Raw genomic sequence first — 22975 nt, 5'->3', positions numbered from 1 at the left:
CAAGTGACAGCCAGAGCAGTAGGCTTTACTGAAGTTCTAGTATTTCAAACAAACCTATGTGATTTAAGGGGGGGGAAAGGTCAGGAATTTTGCTCCCTAAAGGTCTCCCTGAGGCTGATTGCCCCTGGCAGTGGTGGTGGTCACCTGCTGCAGGTCCTGCACTGGGAGGTTCATTGTCACAGCTTCTCTTCTGCAGCACGAGTCTTGCCAGGAGCCCTCAGCCAGCCATCGTGTGGCTGGCACATGCTCCCACGGGAGGATGATGAGACAATCACGCTGTGCTCTTCCCATCTCACCATGCAGTCGTTTCAGAAAATGCAGCAGAGTTACCAGGGAGGATCACAAGATTCTACAGTAAGGGTCAGCACCCCGTGAGGAACTGGAGCGCTGCTGAGTTCCAGTATCACCCTCCAGGCACGTGATCCTCCTTGGGAGTGATTCAGATGGCAAACAGGAATGGAAACTAAGTATTTTAGAAGAAATGGACTTAACTGAGGTAATTTTATATGCATCTACAGTCAGGTAATCTGTAATCAAGAAGCCAGCTATAACATTACAAAGATGCTTCTGCACCCCCTTCTATCATCTCTGAGCCCTTCAAGGGATCAAGAAGTCCTCCCTCTTGTGTTTCTGGAAGCAATTGAGTCCTAGAACCCTGGTCCTCCCCCAAGGCTATCTCAGTCAGTGGAAATCTTTTGACTGACCTCAGATGAAGGCATTGTCCCTTGGTACCAAGCTCTTCCTTGAGAGAAACCACCAACTGCCAGGAGACGTTAGCAGTGGGCCCTGGTCCTGCCAGGCAAGTCTCAGCGACAGATTCACACCCTTGCAGGGAGCCGTAATACAAATCTGACTCAGAAAGTGCTCTAGGATGATGCTTTTTAATTGTTATTTTTATACCTTTAAAAACAAATCAAACCATTAAAAACATTATAGACGTGCTGAAATTTCCTGTACAACAAATATGAAAACAATAAAATTTGTACATCATTTCAAGATATTCAACAGTCACTTATTTGAAACACATCAACTTTTCCCTTCTTAAGCAGGCCCCAAATGGGAAAAAGAGTAGAACAGAAACGCAGGAGATGTAGTTGCCACACAGTGGACCTTTCAGCCTGAAAAGTGGATAGCTTTAGATAAGTAACGAGAGAAAACACAGATCAAAGAGGCAGATCTCGGCAATTGTAACACAGAGAACATTAGAAGGCAGGGAAAAGTTATTTGCAGGAATTCAAGTCATCTTGACCAAGACAGATCCACAAGGTAGCAGAGCATTACCTATAATCCTCCTCCTCCTGCAGAGATACCCTATGAGGCATGTCCTACTTACTCACATCGACACTATGGCCAACGTCACATTTATAACATTTTAAGCTTTACCAACTTTTTCCACCTATACCTGGGATCAGCAGGTCATTTACTTCAAACTTCTCACAATGACTCAGTTTTGGGAAAAGACATGCATACAGTTGTGTTAAAAATGGATACTCATTAGATGATGACACAAGTGAGAATCTGGCGCCTGCTTCCAACATCAGAACAATGGGATAGATAGGTCTGTTTTCTGTAAGAGTATCTGGGCAGTGGTTAGGCAGAAACACATACCATTCCAGCTAGTTTTCTGATGTTCTGCTGCAATATAATGCAAACACATGATCTAGCATAGAAGATTCATGTCCCTCTCTTCTGTGCTATATAAAACAAGGGCCTTCTAAAGCAAGAGAGCATTTGCCACCCTAAGGCAGCAAGTGCTTGGGAGACCTGGAATAACGAATACTGGCTCTGTGCTCTGCACAGATGTGCAGTAATTAGAAGATTGAGAGAAAAAAAAAATAATGTGACTGTAATAGCCAGGCTTTCCTCCCTCCCAGTTCCTTTGGAATGGTTCTATTTGGTCCAAGTGGTTTATCTGGTTTTGTCATCCGACAGCAGCTTAGGAAGAATGCCGGGTGAGAGATCCACTATGTGGACTGCCAGTTTGGCAGAGTTGGGCAGGATCATTAACCTTTTTTTTTTTCTATTTATTTATTTTAAAGTATTTCAGAGAAAGAGAAAAAAAATATACTCAAGAATGCACAAGTGGCTGCTACAAAAAATAAAAAAAACCTGAAGTGCACTGTGGTTTGTCCTCCAGTTTTGCTGACACAGCACACCACAATTTCACACCAGGTTGTAAAAAATTCCTCTGGATATCTGTAAAGTTACAGTTGTGTACCAGGAATTCCTGTGTTTTCCTTCAGCTGACAGTGGATTCTGCGAGGTCGCCAGGTTCCACTGTAATGCCACGTATACTCCTAGTATCTGTAGCTTTTTCTGACAACTCTGCTAAAACAAACAAACAACAACAACAACAAAAAACCACAACCAAAAAAAAGCAGCAGAATTCCAGGGACTCTGGTTATTAAACCTTCATAAGATTTTCACCACTTTATAGCTATTCTATAGCATTATTCATAAACTTCGTATTCTTCTGCAATGCAACCAGTGCAATGATCCGAAGACCAACAAACACCCCCCCGAGCTACTTCAGAAGTCCTTCATTGGTAATGCCTTCATAAGTCTGAGAGTTTTGTACCAGCAAAATAAATCCAATCTAATCCCTGACTTGTAAAATCAGCAACCAGGGGTTTTCTGCTTGTTTGTTCCGTTTTTAAAAGGACCAGTTAAAATAACAGCAGCAGTGTATTGCAAATAATTATACAACAATTACATTAGATCAATGAGATGCAGGCAGGTAAGACGTGTCTCAGTTCTGAATGGCTAAAACAACTGAGAAATTGGTCTTTACAGCAGAATTTTGTGCAATTTGTTTTGGTAGAAACAGTAAAGCCAGTCAATCTGTTTGGGAGTGCTTGGACACTTGGAACCTTAGTTAGACATTTTCACAGATTTATATATTTGAGGAAAAACAACAACAATGATAAAAAGACACCAACCTGAGTAAAACTCTATTAGAATAGAGTGATCATTATTCAGTAAATCATATATTGCACCTTTAAATAAATCATTATAAATTGTATAAAAACAGGAGTATCAGCCAGGAACAGGGAGGAGCTATTCTGTCCTTCATACACACCCACATACGCCCCTGCACACACATTCACATATTCACTTGCTCAGTTTTTTTACTACAGTTAAAGCTCGGAGTGACAGACCACACTCCTTTTCCTCTTGCAGAGGCACCGAAACATTAAGGCAGGGGATATTTGTGGTGAAATGCAAAAACAAAGCTCACCTCCAAACTTCTGGAGAGTCCTGCCAACAGTGCAACTACAATTAAGTTTGACATAAGCCTTATTTAAAAAAATCTGTGTTCTCATTAAGAGTTTCAGTACAAAAATAGAATCTCTGCTGTTTTTTTTTTTTTCTAGAGTAGCAACTAGAAAAGGCACAATTTCCAAGTATAAATGTCCATTTGAAGGAGCTGTTTTGCACTCCTTTTTTAAATAAAAAGGAACACAGAAAAAAAAATAATCACAGAGGCACATATCTATTAGCTGAGTAACCAGATACAGTAGATAAAATATGTTCCTGAAACTTATAATTAAATATATTAAAACAGCCCACAAGCCTGGTGTCTGTAAATGAAATCATATAAAATTGTAATAAAAAGCTTGTGTTATTATTTTAATATTTAAATTCTAGTTCACCGTTCATACTGCAAATGCTATTTCACGTATCAGCACTGTTAAATTCCCAAGAAAAAGCAAGATTCCTCTGTTAACTTTAAATAGTTTTGCCTTTTTTTTTTTTTTTTTCTTCTTAATATCAATCTGCGGCTCCTGCCAGCATTGTGTTTTTCCTCCTGTAGATCACATCTTTGAGCGTGGACAGAACTGGAGAAGCCACACATGAGACAGTGCACACAATCCCGGAAAACACGAGTAGAACATCTCCCTTTCCTATGCACAGTTAACATCTCCTGGAGACACTGCGTTCCTTCCAGACTACACATGGTAGCCATTGGCCTTCCCGAAGCCTGGGCCAGGTGTGAAATTTTCATAGATTGCCATTGCTGTCATGTTTTGGTAAATAAGATCGGTTTTCTTGTCTTTCTGGGATCTAATAATATCCATAACACACTGGTTTAGGAAGACGTACTGGTCCTGATCGGAGAAAAAGAAAAAAGAGGGTAATATATTTCTAGAAAATACCTGATTTTGGAAGTAATTCTGCTCCTGAATATAGGTTTTGGTTTTTGGATGCGCTGCACTGAATGTTATCGCAGAGTATTTTTTTAGAAGTTGTATGTATAGTACATAGAAAATAGTGCTGGAAAGGACTTCATGATGTCATCTGATCAACTCCTCATAAAAAACTAGGTTCAAATTTACTATCATGCCTAACACCCTCTTAAAAGACTTTCATGGTGGAGATTTTACAGCCTTTTCCAAATCAGCTTGAGTTAATCCACACACCTTTTTGGATCAAAGTGATAATTTCAGCAGGAACACATGTGTTTCTGCAGAACGCAAAAGAAAAGATGCACACCGAGACCACTTGACTCAAGATAATTCTGGCTTACAGCTATCAAGATAAAACTCACATGGGTAAAACAAGCTGCAAAAAAGCACTTTTTCAGGATTTGATTCTTTCCAGCTGCAAGTGCCAGACCTACAAAGTACTCTGTAAAGAGACTGCTTGGACATACTGTAGCCCCTGGCTGCAACTACTGTTGTGGGAAGAGATGACGCAGGAAGGAGGGAAGTTAAATAAAGTGCAATTTCAGATTGCTCCTTAATATCTCATCTTCCTGTAATTCCGAGCTACATCTTGAATCCACCTTTCCTGGATTATTACGTGCATTTGAAAAACACGCCGCCAGATGAAAGGCAGCCTTACCTCGGTTTGCACCATTAAAGGTCGGTGCATGCGAAGATCATATACCACTCCATATACATCCACAGTATTCTCCATCTCAATCTGTTGAATCAGGCGGTCAATGGCAATGAACGTCCCTGTCCTCCCGACGCCAGCACTGCAATGACATGGGGAAGCTATTTACCGCTTTCTCTCAACCACCTGCTCACCGCTGGCCTGATGAAAAGCCAGTGAAGCTAGTAAGGTGCTTTCTACTATTTCAGTGGCACAAGTATTACAAGTCTCTGCAGTCCAGAGGGGTGGTTCTTACCATCACCAAGAGGGAGGGAGGACATGCTTTGGGGCTTCCCAGCCTTGCACTTGCACAAGATCACATATAAAAGCACTTGAAAAGGCAACTTTTTCAGCTAAGTTTTCCAGCCTAGGAGAGACGATCTGTTCTAATGACATTTTGCGTCATGTACTTTGCTACCTACATAGCATTGCTACATTTCTGAAGCATGGGGCAAAGGTTTTAATTCGGCAGGGTGAATAGCTCATGTTCTTAAACAGAGAGACTTATTTTTTCTTTTTTTTTTTTTAATCACATTGAGAAAGAATTGTTCTAAAAAAGCCACAAGAAAAAGCATGTCCAACACAAATATGTTCTTCCTACCTGCAGTGCACCAGAGTAGGAGAGTCGATTGGATTTTGACTGCTGTACTCATGAACAAGGTGTCTAAAGTTGATGAGAAGGTCCGTTGTCTCTGGCACTCCGTGATCTGGCCAGGAGGTGAAATGGAACTGGCGCAGTGAGTGGCTCTCCGGTGTGTTGGACTAGATGAATACACATTAAAAAGAAAATAGGCTTCAGAGGAGCAACAGTAGGGCTTCCTGCCATACGCACTTGGCAAAGCTCAGCTTCACTAAAGATGCCTGTTACGAACTGTGCAGTAATTTGATCAATGATATTTCAGTTTCCCTCTTCCTTCCACTCCGGTAGAGAATACTTTGAAATAATTTCCTTTTACTTTTCACTTTCATAGAATCATAGAATGGTTTGGGTTGGAAGGGACCTTAAAAATCAACTGGTTCCAAGCCCCCTGCCATGGGCAGAGACACGTTCCACTAGACCAGGTTGCTCAAAGCCCCATCCATCCTGGCCTTGAACACTTCCAGCGAGGGGGCATCCACAGCCTCTCTGGGCAACCTGCTCCAGTGCCTCACCACCCTCATAGTAGAGAATTTCTTCCTTATATCTAATCTAAATCTACCCTCTTTCATTCAAAGCCATTACCCCTTGTCCTATGTGCCCTTGTAAAAGTCCATCTCCAGCTTTCTTGTAGGCCCCCTTCAGGTACTGGAAAGCTACTATAAAGGTCTCCCCGGAACCTTCTCTTCTCCAGGCTGAAGAACCCCAACTCTCTCAGCCTGTCCTCGTTGGTGAGGTGCTTCAGCCTTTTGATCATCTTTGTGGCCCTCCTTTAGACTTGCTCCAACAGGTCCATGTCCTTCTTATGTTGGGGGCCCCAGAGCTGAAGGCAGTACTCCAGGTGGGGTCTCACCAGAGCGGAGTAGAGGGGGAGAATCACCTCCCTCGACCTGCGGGCCACGCTTCTTTTGATGCAGCCCAGGACAACATTGGCTTTCTGAGCTGCAAGCACACATTGCCAGGTCATGTTGAGCTTCTCGTCAGCCAACACCCCAAGTCCTGCTCCTCAGGGCTGCTGGGATTCTCCGCCCAGCCTGTATTTGTGCTTGGGATTGCCCTGACCCATGTGCAGGACCTTGCACCTGGCCTTGTTGAACTTCATGAGGTTTGCATGGGCCCTCCTCTCCAGCCTGTCAAGGTCCCTCTGGATGGCATCCCTTCCCTCCAGCGTGTCGACTGCACCACACAGCTTGGTGTTGTCGGCAAACTTGCTGAGGGTGAACTCAATCCCACTGTCCATGTCACCAACAAAGATGTTAAACAGCACCAGTCCCAATACCGACCCCTGAGGAACGCCACTTGTCACTGATCTCCACTTGGACATCGAGCCATTGACCGCAACTCTTTGAGTGCGACCATCAGGCCAATTCCTTATCCACCAAGTGGTCCATCCGTCCAATCCATGCCTCTCCAATTTAGAGACAAGGATGTCATGTGGGACAGCATTGAATACTTTGCACAAGTTCAGGTAGATGACGTCAGTTGCTCTTCCCTTATCCACCAACACTGTAACCCCATCGTAGAAGGCCACCGAATTTGTGAAGCACAATTTCCCCTTTGTGAAGCCATGTTGGCTGTCACCAGTCACCTCCTTATTTTCCATGTGCCTTAGCATAGTTTCCTGGAGGATCTGCTCCATGATCTTGCTCGGCACAGAGGTGAGGCTGACCAGCCTGTAGTTCCCTGGGACTTCCTTTTTTCCCTTTTTAAAAATGGGGGTTATGTTTCCCCTTTTCCAGTCAGCGGGAACTTCACCGGACTGCCACTTCTCAAGTATGATGGATAGTGGCGTAGCAACTTCATCTGCCAGTTCCCTCAGGACCCATGGATGCATCTCATCAGGTCCCATGGACTTGTGCACCTTCAGGTTCCTTACATGGTTTTGAACCCGATCTTCTCTTACAGCGGGCAGTTCTTCATTTGCCCAGTCCCTGCCTTTACCTTCTGCAACTTGGGTGGTGTGGCTTGAGCACTTGCCAGTGAAGACTAAGACAAAAAAGTCATTGAGTACCTCAGCCTTCTCCATATCCTGGGTAACCAGGTCTCCCGTTTCCTTCCAGAGAGGGCCCACATTTTCCCTAGTCTTCCTTTTATCACTGATGTACCTATAAGAAGCCTTTCTTGTTGCCCTTGAGATCCCAGGCCAGATTTAATTATATCAGGGCTTTAGCTTTCCTAATCTGATCCCTTGCTGCTCAGACAATTTCTCTGTATTCCTGCCAGGCCACCTGTCCTTGCTTCCACCCTCTGTAGGCTTCCTTTTTGAGTGTGAGTTTGTCCAGGAGCTCCCTGCTCATCCACGCAGGCCTCCTGGTGTTTTTGCCTGACTTCCTCTTTGTTGGGATGCATTGCTCCTGTGCTTGGACGAGGTGATCCTTGAATATTAACCAGCTTTCTTGGGCCCCTCTTCCCTCCAGGGCTTTATCTCACAGTACTCTACTGAGCAGATCCCTGAAGAGGCCAAAGTCTGCTCTCCTGAAGTCCAGGGCAGTGAGCTTGCTGTGCACCCTCCTCAGTGCCCTAAGGATCTTGAACTCCACCATTTCATGGTCACTGCAGCCGAGGCTGCCCTTGAGCTTCACATTCCCCACCAGCCCCTCCTTGTTGGCGAGAACAACATCCAGCATAACACCTCTCCTCGTTGGCTCCTCTATTGCTTGGAGAAGGAAGTTATCATCAATACATTCCAGGAACCTCCTGGATTGCTTATGCCCTGTTGTGTTGTCCCTTCAACAGATACCAGGGTGGTTGAAGTGCCCCGTGAGGAGCAGGGCTTGCCAACGTGAGGCTGCTCCAATCTGTCTGTAGAGGGCCTCATCCGCTTGGGTCTTCCTGGTCAGGTGGCCTGTAGGAGGCCTCCACTATGATGTCACCTGTCCCTGCCCTCTCTTTAATCCTGACCCATAAGCTCTCAGTCAGCTCCTCATCCATCCCCAGGCAGAGCTCCATGCACTCCAGCTGGTCGTTGACATAGAGGGCAACACCCCCTCCTCGTCTCCCCTCCCTCTCCTTCCTGAAGAGCCTGTATCCTTCCATTCCAACGCTCCAGTCACAGGAGCCATCCCACCATGTCTCCATGATGCCAATAAGATCATAGATAGCCCCACAGGTGTGCGCATGTCTCTAACTCCTCTTGTTTATTCCCCATGCTGCGTGCATTTGCACAGAGGCATTTAAGTTGGGCCCCCAATGAAGCTGACTTACTGGCTGGAATTCCTTTGTGCTGCTCTTCAGGTGCTCTCCTGCTGCCCTGTGATCCTTCTCCGGGCTCTGGGCATCTGTTGCTGGCACTGGCATCCAGCTGGTAGGAGTGGAATGGATCGAGGTTCCCCTCCCCTGGCAACTGTAGTTTAAAGCCCTCTTCACCAGCTTGGCAAGCCTATGACGGAAGACACTCTTCCCCTTCTCTTTCCTCCAAGATCATCTCTGCTGCGTTGTATTTGCTGACAGAGATGGGGCTAATTGTTCAGTCTAGCAGATATTACAAGTATCTGCGTAAGCACAAGTTTTGGTGCAAGTCTCAGGGAAACATGAGCTGCAGGATCACTGATGGGGCAATCAGTAATTCCCATTAGCAGGCTGGATTTTGCTGGCAGATCCCCTTCTGCCACAGGGAGGCTTTTGGCAGAAAGCAGACCAATACATTCAAAGCCTCAAATTAAAACAAACCGCTCTTATCCTTTTCCCTCAGATAACTTCGATTAAGTTCTAGTGAAATTACAATATTCTGTCACTCCAGTGTTGCTTGACATGTGAAGTCACATAAACCACATCTACAGGTATTTATACACAACTAACAACTGAGAGGGTACTCACCTTTTCTACAGTGAAGTCCCTTATTGTCCATTCTGGAAGGACAATCTCTGAGACCATTTTCACAATAATGTCACCATAGCTCTTGGATTGTTTGTCTGGCCAATATTGCTCACATTTTGTCTAAAAAGAGAGTTAGAAGGTTAGACACATTACACACAGCAACGGAGCAACTGACTGTTAGTTTTAAAAAACACGCCACCTGAAGCAGGGCTAGAAAGCACATCACCCTTCCCAACGGCCTATCCCAAGGCAGGAGAAGCTCTACCAAAAATCATTCTTCAGGAAGAAGAACCCACCCTTAAAGACAGCAATTCCACAGCCCTCCTGAGACAATCTATTCTGGTAGTCAACAGATATAAAAATGGAGAAAAGCTAAAAAAATTTTGCTTATTTAATTTAGAAAACAGTCTTCCAGTAAGTGAATGGATGTTAAAAGAAAGTGGTCAGTCTCCATCCTGCTAGGGTAACAACAAAATTAGAAGAGATCCAACCATCTTCAAGAGACGTTTCAGTTTTAATAAAAACATACCCGGGCTTGTTCCACACATTTTGTCAACATAACAATAGAGTAGATATTCTTTTCCCAAATCATGTGCCAGAAGTCATCTATAGTATTGGGTAAAGGACCCTGTGCAGCAATAAATGCCTTCTTTGAGTTATAGCCCTAAGAAGAGGAAGAAAAAAACCAAAATAAATATATATACACACACACTTGCATCAATGAGACATAAAAAGACGATTCTCAACATCATTATGATCTGTTAAGCCTGCATCATAAAAATACATGTTATATTTCATTTCAACTAAGGAAGCAACTTACAGGCATATAGTTTGCATTAATATAATCATCAGTTGCACAGCCTCGATCTGAAAGTTTAACACGAGAAATATCATCTGCAGAAAGACAAAAAGGAAAAGAAAATTATGAATTTTAGAACTAGAAGCTTTCAGCAAAATACTGCTTACCTAATGCATGGTTTCTAAATAAAAGGTGTTTTAGAACAATGCGCATTTTAAGAATAAGAATATATCCTTAGGAATCATAAATAGCAGTAGTTTAGAATTTTTATAATGAAAGACTTCAGAAAAATGGGTGGTCAGAATAAAAATTCGAAATACTCAACACAGATTATTTTTTTCTTCTTAAACATGGTTTGGTTTTGCATATTTATATATTTTTAATCCAACACAAAGTTTACTATAGTTTTAATTACTGGAGAAAACTAGGTAACTCATCTCCTGCTGCCATTGCAGCTGATGTTTTTCCTCCAAAGCATCCCTAAGTACCTGTTACCATTCGCCTTCCAATTCCTTCTTACACTCTGCTGTGTTGGGGTGCCCGCAGACAGCTTGGCAGGGCTTAGGCTCTTAGTTTGTCTGCAAAGCTGGCCAGCAGGGTCTTACTATTTCTCATAGCTCTGCACGTCTGTCTGTAGTCAACCATTAACCTCTTGTTTTTTCAATCTGGACTGCAAGTTTCTCATAAGTGGAAAATTAAAATTATTTAATTAAGGAAAGTTCTTTAAGGAGCTTTCTTGAAGGAAAGCTTGGGAACTTTAGGGAACATTCTTGAGGGAAAGCTCTTTAGGTTTGCTTGTACAGCGATTTTGGGAAAGCAGCAGCCCAAATTCATTCATTTGGAAATTGATGACATTAATCCCTCTTTGAAACCTCTGGGTACTATTAAAGCCAGATTAGCCAAACCCAAGGTTTTTCACCTAAAAACTCAACCAGTAGAAGATGCAAAACTGAAGAGAGTAACTCACATGGCAAGACATTGTTATATCTATTTTTTCCCCTGTTCTCAGGAAGTTCAGCAGCAAATTTGGGCTGATGAACACCAGCAGACTTGAGTTCCTATAGCAAAGGAAAGATTGATGAGCACCTGGGTCCTGGTTTAGGAATCATATACACATGACTGAAACGGACAAATACTCCAAACATTCCTGGCCTTTGCTGTAAAAGTAGGCATGTTAAACTGGAATAAATGACAATAAAAATCAGCTTTTTACAGAGCGGGAGGGTGACAGTGGCAAACCAGCTAGAGAAGGGATTAATACAGAAAGTAGAAATAGTAGCATGTTTAAAACCCAAAGATGGGCTTTAAAAACCTAGAAACAGTTTTGCAGAAATACTCAACGCTGACATCAACTGCACACTCATTCTGACCCTAAGGCAGTGAGCTACTTAGCATAAGCCTTGCAGATGGTACAGGGAGAAAGGGAGCAAGTGTATCATGAAAGGACTGAAGGAAGCAAAACCTGAGAGGAAGGCAAGGCTGAGCACCAGCCTGCAAAGTACAATAAAAGGGACAGAATTTGTTCTGGAAAGAAGAAGAAAGTCAGTTAATAGGTTCAAGGAGATGGAAAAAAATGAGATTCTTTAACAGCAGACATGACAACACAGAATCCTTACTGACACTTGATTCCTGTCTTTTGTACTTTATAACAATTGAGCTTTAGCACATTTCATAGAAAAACAGTTATGGTCACTAAGGAAGTCATAATTGCTGTTTCTCTGACTGCTTCTTTGAGCTATTCAAAGGTGTGGTTTGCAAATCACGCCTACGCGTTTAAGGAGTCAGCGATATTAGCAAGAGACCTGTTTTGCTGTGCAGAAAAACAAAAACAAGATAAAAAAACCCAAAGTGCAAAGAAGTTAAATAGCTTTCCCTAGGCTAACTCTGTAGTGCAACTAGGGCAAGGACACTGGAGTCCTGGCTCTGGTGAGAGCTCTGAGCAGAAGGCCATGCTATAAGCTCACAGATAGAGATAATGGTTCAGGATGTGAAGTATTTATCATGCACTTCAACTAAATCTGGAGCTGAATCAGGGAAAGGAAGGCTATACATGCGGCTTAATAATCTCTATAATAAAGGTCCCTTCTCCTCCCCTTGAATAACCCTCGCGTATGCTCCATAGGAAAGCTAATTTGTCTTTCCAAAAATGTTTGTCATGAAGCTCTCTCCACTGAGGGCACATACCTCATACTCTTCAGCAAAACCACAGTTGGAATCAGCTTGCTGCTTCTTAAAGTAGGACTCAAAGTTCTCCACTTTAATCATTTTTGATCTATGAGGAGAAAAGCCATGTATTGGTAACTGGTACTAGGTAAATAAACCATGAATTCAGTTAATGTGTTAGAAAGTGGGCTTTACTTACTTCTTGACTCTTCAGGGGAGGGTGGGAGGAAGAAAAAAAAAAAAGGTTGATTAGACACATGCAGCTGTATTTTTCACTACGTGAATCTAAGAATGACAGCATGACCGTTAGTAGCAGCCACAAAACTGCATTTACAGGGGACGGGAAGTCAAGCATAGCATTTAACTGATCTGTTAAACCAAGGAGAGCATAGCACATCCTTCAGGAGAAGAGTATCACAGAAGGTGTCAGTCAGCTGCTTCTGTGCTCTCATCAGACTGGCCACATTCCCTCGTGTACTTTATGTCAACTATCAAAGTCTACGCAGGTGAAACTTCATGTGATGCTCTGGCCATGCCTTTCCATCAGCACAAAAATTGGTGCAAGCACCAATAATGTCATTCAATTGCACTGCCTGTGACTTCCAATGTATTGTGGTTACCCTCCCATGGCCAGCTTTTACAATCTCAACATTATCCAAATTAATGGCTCAGCACAAAGTAGTCATAAAGCAAAGGAAAACTCAGGCCACAGTGCAGAATTTTGCCTATGTGCACTTTATCAACAGTTTGGATTGTTTCCTCAATGTGCACGGAAACCTGCGTTTCATCCAAACATCCTGTTTTTCAAAACTATGCGGAGCATTTGTGTCTCCAATAGCGATTCATGAAGCGAGCACTCAAATCCCTGTAGCAGCTCTAGACATCTCAATCAATATGATTATTTTTAGTCTGCAGGCTGGAGTCTTACAATTCCATTAAGAATGAATACTGCAAAATTCTATACAAAACTGCACAGAAAACAAGTATCAAGGTTCAGAGTAAGTTTTGCAAATATCACTTGAGCTCAGAAAACAACGTGTGAAAGGATATGGACTCACTTAATTGGAGAAAAGGACACTTCAGTATTTCTTTTATCTTTCCTATAAGGCGAAAGAAAACAACACAATAGGTTCACAGTAGAATTTAATGGAATGCATATAAGATTTCTGACAACAGCTATTTCCTGTGCCTGTTCAGAACAATTTCTTTTAAAGCATCTCATTCTGTGCAAGAAAACCCTCCTGAGGCAAACCTTACACCCGGACTAAGAATAAAATACTTCATCCTTCATTCAGTGATGTTGTGCCACGGGACTGTTTCTTTCTATTGGAACCAGAGCATAACGCCTGAACACAAAGCACATAGTTTGGTGGAAGAAGTACATCCGAGGGATCTGCACCGCTACCTAACATCTCAGGAGAACTGCTACTAATTCCAGAATCCCTACAGTAAGTGTTCAACAGTGATGTGTCAGTGGTACCGAAAGTGGTAGCTGAATGCAAATAAGTGTTCCTAGCTTTAAAGGAATCTCTTCTCATTATTGTCCACAGCTACTGGACACGCTTGTAAGAATAACAGCAGTTAGTCAAAGAAACTAAGAAAACTGGACTAAGGGCCCTACAGCTAACTCTTTAGAAAGGATGTACCACATGATCAGAAGCAGTAAAAAAACCTTTGTGGAATCTTCAGTCCCAGATTATTTGGAAAAGATAGGAAACTGAGAGACCAGCTCAAACCCTAGGCAACTCATCAGCTTCTGGAAACTCCAGAATGGAAGTTTCATGTGACAGGCCATCAAGCAATTAAAAAGTGTGATTAATGGATATTTTCAAATAAAACCATCTAAGATACAATTACATGTGTCTTTTAGCACAACGATTTGTGATGTTTGCTCGCTTCCAACTGAATTACTCCATCAGCATGCACGAATTCAGAACTAAACAAAACAAATCTTAACTCGTTAGTTTCTAACTATGGGGTTGAACAAAGTCATTTAACTAGTTTGATACATCAACTCTAATCTGTAACGTACAAACAAGATTTTTAATAGAATGTATTTTAAAGTGTCATGACAGAAGTGTATAAAACAGGAAGAGAGGTCTTTTTAAGAGAAAGATACAGAAGTGAAACACTGGTGTTCCTCATCACAACAAATGCAATAATGAACGCACATTACCTTCTCCTTCTCCAGAATATGAAACCCCCTATAGCGACTACAGCCAATATAGCTAAAAGACATCCAATAACAGCTCCAGCAATAACACCTGATAAAAGGGAACAAGCATTACTCATTATTGATTTACCTCTTTGGCAATGATCCCACTCAATCAACATGCTACAAGAGAACCTCAGAAGTGACAGAACGCACTCCACTCTACTAAACATCTTTTCTTTACTGTGTCCTGTAGCAGTACCAGTATTGAAAGCTCACTAAGAATAATAAAACAAGTATGATAAATTAATAAAAAATTGGAATCAAAGGACCAGTATTTGCATTCCAACACACCCACTTCTTATTTACCAGAACTGTTAGAACATCAGCTGCTTTTTGCTACTCGTTTCCGTACCAGTCTCACTGTCCCATCCAATTCCTTTTAACATGCCATAAGTAGCACAGCTTTTGGTTACTTCCACAGTGGAAGTCATACATGGGAAAAAGAGGTCACCTGCAGAATTAGCAAGGTATGAATTTACAGAGCAGTGTCACTGCAAAGCTAGAAAGGAACAGTCCATCACAGGGAAGCCAACAGGTGGTCTCCTATTATGAAAATTGCCATAATTAAGGAATCTCCACACAGTGCATATGTGTGAAGCTGCCAGTCCCTATATTTGACATTAACTATACCTGGATCCTGGGGTAGCAAAACCGCCTCAGAACAGGGTGAAAATGATACATAACTATCTTCCGCCGCAATGATGTTGGCCATAGTAAAGGTTATATTAGTGAAACCTGCAACACTTGCCCTGTTGATACAGAGAAGAAAAAAAAAAACCACAGGTACATTGCATTATTTTAATAGCCTTAAGCAAGATCCGGAATCTTTTCATTAGAGGATCTTTTAGATTTCAACTGCAGCAAAATTAACCAAACAGTGGTTTGAGATAAATACCTGTATGAACGAAGTGGAATCAATGGTCCGTTTTCATAGCCATACATTGTATTTCCCTTGCCTACATTAACGATGTTTGTACCATTCTGAGAATGGAAAGAAGGTGATTTTGCCTGCTCTGTATCTATAACATATGTTACATAGGTGACTGTCATCTTCTTCTTGAAATCTTTGTACGTGTTTTTCAATTCAGGCTTCAAAGACTCACAACCTTCAGGAAAAAACAAGGATATATGTGGTATACATCATCCGCCGATTTTATATCAGTCAGCACAGTGGCTGATATGGTAATACAGTGTGTCACATTAACCACAGTTGTCATTACTCCATATCAACTATCATATGTAGAGAGTACAATGCAAACAGTGTAGAAAAAGTCAATTGGTATTTAGTAAACATTGGTGCTACCCAAACAGCATCAAGCCTCATTCAGGGTGACACTAAACTCGTCCTGACCTATACTCCTTTGTTGTGTCTTACAAGAACTCTCACACCTAAACCCCAAGAGACAAAAGAGTTAAATTTCTATCTTTTCTTGACATAGACAAGCATTGGACAAAACTGTGATCAGAAGACTTCTGTCTTCTTCCAGAAGACTAAGAAGAACGTGCTACCGCAGTCAAACAGTGACCAACAGGACACCATCTGCAGAACAGCATCACTTTACAGTGTCTGTTGTTAGAAGATGAACCCTAGAAACTTGAGGCAGATTATACAATTGAGGCACATGTGACCTAAGAGGTAAAAATCCAGCTCAAATTACCCGTTATCCAACAACTCAAGAGCAAGTAAATGGATGTAAATATTCAAAGTGTTAAGGGAGGAAGAAGAATCTGCTCATTTGACTGAAGTTTGCATACATTGCTCTCTACTGACTGCCTTTACAAAGCTAAAAGCTCCTTCTAAAAGCAGATATAGTATTGAATTCACCTTTAAAAAGAAGCAGCCTCACAGGAGCTCTGAAAGGTGGAAAAGCTCTAGTAAGTTTTCTACAGTTGTGTAGACAAGGTTTGATCTGCCACCAGCAGCAAAGCTCTCATCACCCTGTTACTGCACAGTTATGGTTGCAAGACAGCTCTTCTAAAGCACTAGTTTGGTTACATTAAAAGCAGCTGAGGTTACAATTAACTCAGTTGCCTAGAAATGGGTGTTCAATACTATCTGAGATATGTTATACGTCCTGTTTGGTCCCTAGTTTCCATTCCAAAAGGACGTACATCCCGGGTTATAACTGCAGCTCCTTGTGGATCTCTTGGATATCACCCTAGGACATCTCAAACAGCCTTAGACACCATTGCTTATACAACTGAATTAAGTCCCCTCTGTCTATCCTAAAGGTAATGATGTCCATTTTAAGACAGAGAAACACTTCTCAAACATCACTATTTCAACACTATAAAGCTGAAGCGATGCTTGGCCATAAGGATGGTTTTCTGCTCCTACCAATATACTTACACTCTATATTACAAATACAGGCGATCTTCCTTCCTTATTTCTCTCAGTCACACCTTGAAAGTCCTCTTTCTTGAATACCTTGCAATCAAAACCACGCAGAAGAACACACTGAATCTCATCAAGACTAAACAAGACTGGCTGAAGGTACAAGCAGATCTGTTGCTGCGTGCAAGAGATTGACATTCAAATCAGCAACTCTGGGGCAGCTGAGTAGGCATGTGAAAAATAGGAATTTTCTGCACTGATGTACTACATTATACATATATCCAGGTATTTCTCGGACATATATTGTATGGAGAACCACAGAAGAAAGACCTACAGTCAAACTGCTGCAAGATGAATTTCCAGTCTTAAGACAAAGGATAAGCATGAATGTCAAATTCCACCTGGGGGAAAACTATCTCCATCAGCTGCACTGGCAGAAATGAGAAGTTCAACCAGAACCCATACTGCAAAGGTAAGTTCCTTCATTTTATGATTTATCACTAGACATTCACCAATTAAAGGCGTTCCTCTGTTTTGATGCTTTGAAGAGGTGAGTTTAATAGACTACCCTCTAGCTTTCCCTGGCATTCAACCTCCCATGGCATGTAATGCTGACACTGCTATTCAAGCCTTCCACCTGCACCCCACCTCTCTCAGTTAATAAAGTGTTTTAAGTAAAATCAGAAGGAAAGCAATAGTTCTCTCTCTCTCTCTCTCTTTTTTAAAAGATCTTACTGCAGATATCTTCCAGCTGAAGAAGGGAGGGAGAAAAACATCCCACATTCCACAGTTGCTTATATTAGTAGCTCTGAAAATTATTCTGTGGGGAAAAAAAAAGGATACTACACAATCTCATGGCAGGAATCACTGGCAAATCAAGGTGGCAACAACACAGTGGCAATGCATATGAGACTTGTATACAAGGATAAGTCAGGCTGGAAAAGGCTGAGTGAAAACAGTGGCTTTCTGAAAACAAGGAGTGATCTGACTTCAAGCAAGCAAGGTATTTACCTTATGATTTTTGAAAGGTGATTGAAAATACTGAGTCAGCTTTTTCTCTATCCATTTAACACCTATTTAGAGTTTAAAACACAATGCTGTTTGATAAATTGTTTCACACAGCTACAACAGAATATCATAACATCTTACCTTGTTCTTCTGTTGTGAGCACTACTGCATAGGCTTTTAATGGTCCATTCATTGGCTCAAAATCAGAGAATTCAACAGACAATGAACTGTGACTGACTGCCTTGATTAAAGGAGCTTTGCTTGGAGCAGGTGGGTCTACAAACAGAAATATTTTTTAGTCCCGTAATGACTGATAAAGTTTCCCAAACAAGAAAATGCTCTAATACTAATGCTATTCATATAATGCATATTCATTGTACATCACATTGGACTTTGCATGAATGTAGTGTTTTATTCATAATCTGTAGGCTAATAATGTACTGCATATCAAGTTTGGTATTCTGCAATCATGAAGTTAATATTTTGATCCTATGAATATCTATCATTCTCAAATCTTAATGCTTACCAGTAATGCTTGTATTACAGATTTTCTGCACTGGAGTGCTTTCAAAACTATTTGAAAGAGTTGTAATATTAACAGTATAGGTGCTGAAATAAGCTAAAGATGCTGTTGTGAAGGTTTCCTCTGAGCCTTCTCTCATGCAAGGTAGAGTCTCTTGTTCTTTTTCCAATATATCATTAAATATCCTAATTTTGAAGCCAGAATTTTTACCAGGAGGACATTTCCACTTAAGCATTAGGTAAGATTGCTTGGCCACTGGTTCACACTGAAATGAATTCACTGGGGCAGGAACTGGGGGGGGGAAGAAAAAAAAAAAAAAAAAAAAAAAGAGGAGTAAGAAATCAAGTATTGTAGTAAATAGAAAAAGCTGTCTATTTGTTTGTAATTTCTGTGTATAAACATTTGTAAAACTTCAGTATTCCTTTCTACTTTTAAAAAGATAAAGCTACTGCCTACAGAGACTTGTTACGCTATGAGGAAGAGAAGTATTTAGCACATTAAGTACAGAGACTTTGCGCTCTCAAACTCTTCTGCAGACAGGTTTTCTGAGAAAATTTAGGTTGAATATCGGTCAAGATCAGCAAAGTTTTCAAAATACTGTTCAACCATTGAACTTACTACTCTAAGAACATTTTTAAAGTAGTATGGAGATTGACACTAACTCCCTGACACTAACTCTTAGTGGCCAACAAATAAGAAAATGAATATAAGCTCCGTGCATTAAGAGCACAGCCATTAAGAGCACAGTAGCCATCCTTAAGAGCAGCAACTACAACATCAGTTTGTGTGAAAGTCCTATAGGACACAATATAAAAATTGCAACCTTATGACTAGATACAAAAAGATATTTTAAAAGTTAATGTAGCAGTAACACTGAGAAGAAAGGTCCCTCTAAACTAAACAGAAAACTTGCCCTTCAATGCCAAAACTCTTGTTAACTTCTACAATCGTAACACACAGCAAATTTATTTCCTCTCTTGATGAAGAAGTATTTGGTACTTCCAAATACAGGGGTAAAAGGCTCATGGATTAAATTATTTTGTTATTAAAAAGGGGTATTATTTTAAGAAACTAAGGAGAAGCAGAACTGTGTACCAGAAGAAACAGATTTAGCTAACAGATAGATGTGAGTGACTGGGACTTATTTGTACTGCATTTTATAAATATTTCTTTTCATTCAGTAAAGGAAAACTGTCAGCTACTCCTATAAATATGGTGAAATTAGAGAAGGTTCCAGGATTAAAGTCTGTAATAACAGCTCTGGTGACACTGCATGTCTGATTTCTAGAGGAGGAACCATGACTTTGGATCTCTATCTTGTAGGTATAGTCAGAAGAATTATCATCTGTGTTCCATGGGAAAAAATCAGAAACCAGCATATTCTGCCCGGATATGGAAAATGGAGCTGGGCTCTGTGAAAGTCAAGACAAGACGCCATCAACACTCACGAATATCTGCTGACAAACACAGACAGAAAAAAGCAGAAGCACAGCCACACTTCCACGTTTTGGACAGACTGAGTACTACGAGTAGCCAAGCAGCACATTCACAGTACCAGAGATTCCCTTAACGGGTTCATCCTGGGGCACCTCTGGAAACCCCACTGAGGAACTCTGGGACAGATTCACTTCACCTCAGTTAAAACAGGACAAAATGAAGGAAAGGACACAGCAGCACATATTCACAACATGGGGGAAAAACGGACACAATGCCTAGCATGAGGAACACAGGAGCACCTCAACGTTCTCCTCTCTGCTGACAAGCTGAGCAGAACAGCGTGGCCGAGAGCCACACAGCCCAGTGCTGCCCACAGCCCAGCTGCAGCCACAGGCCCCTCCAACAGGGTAATTCCCCAGGTGCAATGCAGTGTGTGAGAGCCCTTCAAAATAAGGACCTGAGGGCTTCACCCACAAGGAGGAGAAGGCAAGAAAACCTCCCACAGAACCCCCTTCCACACATTAACATTGCTGACTGCAGGTAGGCCGTGTGCAGCACTTCTGCCTCAAACAACATTGTATTTCAACCCTCGGGCAGGTAGGCAGAACCCTGTGCTGTGCAGCAAAATACAGCCCAGCAGGAACAGGGCTGCAAGAAACCGTGACTTACTTGTAGACTGCCGTCTGGACACCCCTTCTCCTTCCGTCTGACTGTCATTCACTACTGCAAATACTGTGAAATTGTACATCGTCCCAGGGATTAACTCGGTAATTTCAACTCTGGTGAGACTGGACGTCAGGTTCCTAATAAAGGTGGCACTTACAACCTCTATCCTGTACGTGTAGGAGTCAGAAGCAGTGTCATTCACCACCCACATTAAGTTGACAAAAGTCACACCAACATAGTCCACCTTGAGATCAAGAACTGGGCTGGGCTCTGTGAAAGGCAAGACAACAATCTGTCAACCTGCAAGAACATCTGCTCACAAACATGGACAGAAGAAGCACAGGCACACCGCTACTTCACTCTCTCCACGTCACTCATTGTTCAGAGTGCAGGAGCACCCCAACAACATCGCCAGAAGCTCACGAAGGCTTTTGCATCAATGGGCACCTAGGGGAAAACTGAAGAAAAGTCATCTTGAGTGGGATTCATCTCCCTTTGACACTCCAAAGCAGAAGCACACTCTGACAGCACTCCCAGGATTTTGCTTGGAAATTCAGAGATGTGGTCAGGAAAGATACAAGGTTGCAAGGGAAGGCAGGGAAAGAAGAGGGTTGTGTATCTGTGCACAGGAAGAGGCAAGAAACATCAAATATCACTGGAAGAGGAACAGAGATGATGACCCAGGCACCTTGCTCCTTCACCACCCTTCACTCCCTGATCTCAATCCTGAGCTAGCGCTGCCTAAAGCTCACTCTCCTGCTGCAGCCCAATGGCAGCCACAGGCCCCCAGATGGCTGAAGTTCCCTGGGCACAACATGCTCTCTGTGTGGGAGCCCTTTAAAATAAGAGTCTGAGGCCCCCATCTTCCAGGAACTGAAGGCAGCAAAACTGCCTACACAAATCCCAGGCCAGGGAGGCAGGTTCTTGGGAAGAATTCCTTCATTGTGTCACAGGCCTTGGTGACCACCTTCAACAACCACTGGTTTTGAGAGGTTTTGTTTTACTTTGTTTTTAAAAAGAAGGCTATGTCCTTTCCACACAACCATCTCTGCAAGCAAGCAAGCAAAGCACAGCACCTCTGCCTGTAACAGTATTAAATTTCAGCCCTCAGGGGGGCAAGCACAACCCTGTGCTGCGCAGCAAAATACAGCCCAACAGGAACAGGGCTGCAAGCAACTGTGACTTACTTGTAGACTGCCGTCTGGACACCCCTTCTCCTTCCGTCTGACTGTCATTCGCTACTGCAAATACTGTGAAATTGTACATCGTCCCAGGGATTAACTCGGTAATTTCGACTTCGGTGGCACTGAACATCAGGTTCCTAATAAAGGTGGCACTTACAACCTCTATCCTGTACGTGTAGGACTCGGAAGCAGTGTCATTCACCACCCACGTTAAGTTGACAGAAGTCACACCAACATAGTCCGCCTTGAGATCAAGAACTGGGCTGGGCTCTGTGAAAGGCAAGACAACAATCTGTCAACCTGCAAGAACATCTGCTCACAAACATGGACAGAAGAAGCACAGGCACACCACTACTTCATTCCCCCCACATCACTCATTGTTCAGAATGCAGGAGCACCCCAACAACATCGCCAGATGCTCCTGGAGGCTTTTGCATCAATGGCTGCGTAACAGAAAAATAAGAAAGAGCCATCTCAAGTGCAATTTATCTTCCTTTCACATTCAAAAGCAAGAACACAACTCAGATTGGTGCCAGCACTCCCAGGGTTTACCCTGGCAATCCAAAGAGGTGGGCAGGAAGAGAAAAGAGTAGAGGGGAAAGATGGTGCTGCATGTCTGCACAGCGAAAGGTAAGGAACATCAAATATCACTAGAAGAGGAACAGAGGTGGTGACCCAGGCACCCTGCTCCTTCTCTAGCCCATATGCCCTGAACTCGCTCTCGTGGCAGAGAGACGATCTCCAAAAACCCTCTCTGCGGCACCCTATTGTCTGTGCATCTTCAAAACAGGGCAACTAGCCATTATGGTCAGGCAGCACAGGAGAGACTTTTGGGAATCGACTGGAAAGGTAGGAGCACACATGCAGGTACATTCCAGCACAGCACAAATGATGGGAACAGAAATCTGTTTCCTTTCAAATATACCCTGTGGAATAACCAGGCTGGGCTACAGTCTTGCAGGCCAGCTCCAAAATGGTCCCTCCAACACCACATGTCAAGACTTTTGATCCTCAGCATGGAAAGGTGCTGGATGGCCAAAGCAGTTCTCCTGAACTACTGTTGCCTAAATCTCCCTCATCTGCTGCAGCCTGATGGCACCTATGGGCCCCCAAATCACAAAAGTTCCCTTGGTGCAACACGCTCTGTGTGACATCCCCTTAAAATAAGGGTCTGAGGCCCCCATACGCTAGGAAATGAAACCAACCCCCTTTCCCAAATTTAGAAGATAGAAGTTCTCAGGGAAAAATCTCTTCTCTGCATTGTCAGCCTTGGGGACAAACTTCACCAACAGCTTTCTATCAGGTCAACGCTGC

General features: G+C 42.5%; 1 protein-coding gene across 1 annotated transcript in view; it reads right to left on the bottom strand.

Annotated features, from left to right (window-relative positions):
* Positions 1–862: 862 nt before the first annotated feature.
* PTPRJ (protein tyrosine phosphatase receptor type J) overlaps positions 863–22975 on the bottom strand; it is an 80387-nt gene continuing 58274 nt past the window's right edge. Inside the window, exons 9-24 of the mRNA XM_087745728.1 lie at positions 21665–21931; positions 20481–20747; positions 18378–18665; positions 17993–18127; positions 15404–15614; positions 15139–15257; positions 14470–14557; positions 13352–13393; positions 12315–12402; positions 11098–11188; positions 10152–10225; positions 9861–9995; positions 9332–9451; positions 5480–5640; positions 4846–4981; positions 863–4109 (exon numbers count right to left, since the gene is read on the bottom strand). Of these exons, the coding sequence (XP_087601854.1) occupies positions 3951–4109; positions 4846–4981; positions 5480–5640; positions 9332–9451; positions 9861–9995; positions 10152–10225; positions 11098–11188; positions 12315–12402; positions 13352–13393; positions 14470–14557; positions 15139–15257; positions 15404–15614; positions 17993–18127; positions 18378–18665; positions 20481–20747; positions 21665–21931 (2381 nt within the window). The 3' untranslated portion in view covers positions 863–3950. The remainder of the gene's footprint in view (positions 4110–4845; positions 4982–5479; positions 5641–9331; positions 9452–9860; positions 9996–10151; positions 10226–11097; positions 11189–12314; positions 12403–13351; positions 13394–14469; positions 14558–15138; positions 15258–15403; positions 15615–17992; positions 18128–18377; positions 18666–20480; positions 20748–21664; positions 21932–22975) is intronic.

The sequence above is a fragment of the Nipponia nippon genome, unplaced genomic scaffold, assembly GCF_047370975.1.
Source record: "Nipponia nippon isolate SJK-2023a ecotype South Korea unplaced genomic scaffold, ASM4737097v1 scaffold_10, whole genome shotgun sequence".
Lineage (NCBI taxonomy): Eukaryota > Metazoa > Chordata > Aves > Pelecaniformes > Threskiornithidae > Nipponia > Nipponia nippon.
Note: the sequence above shows the minus strand (reverse complement) of the source record. Positions and strands in the feature narration are given on the sequence as shown.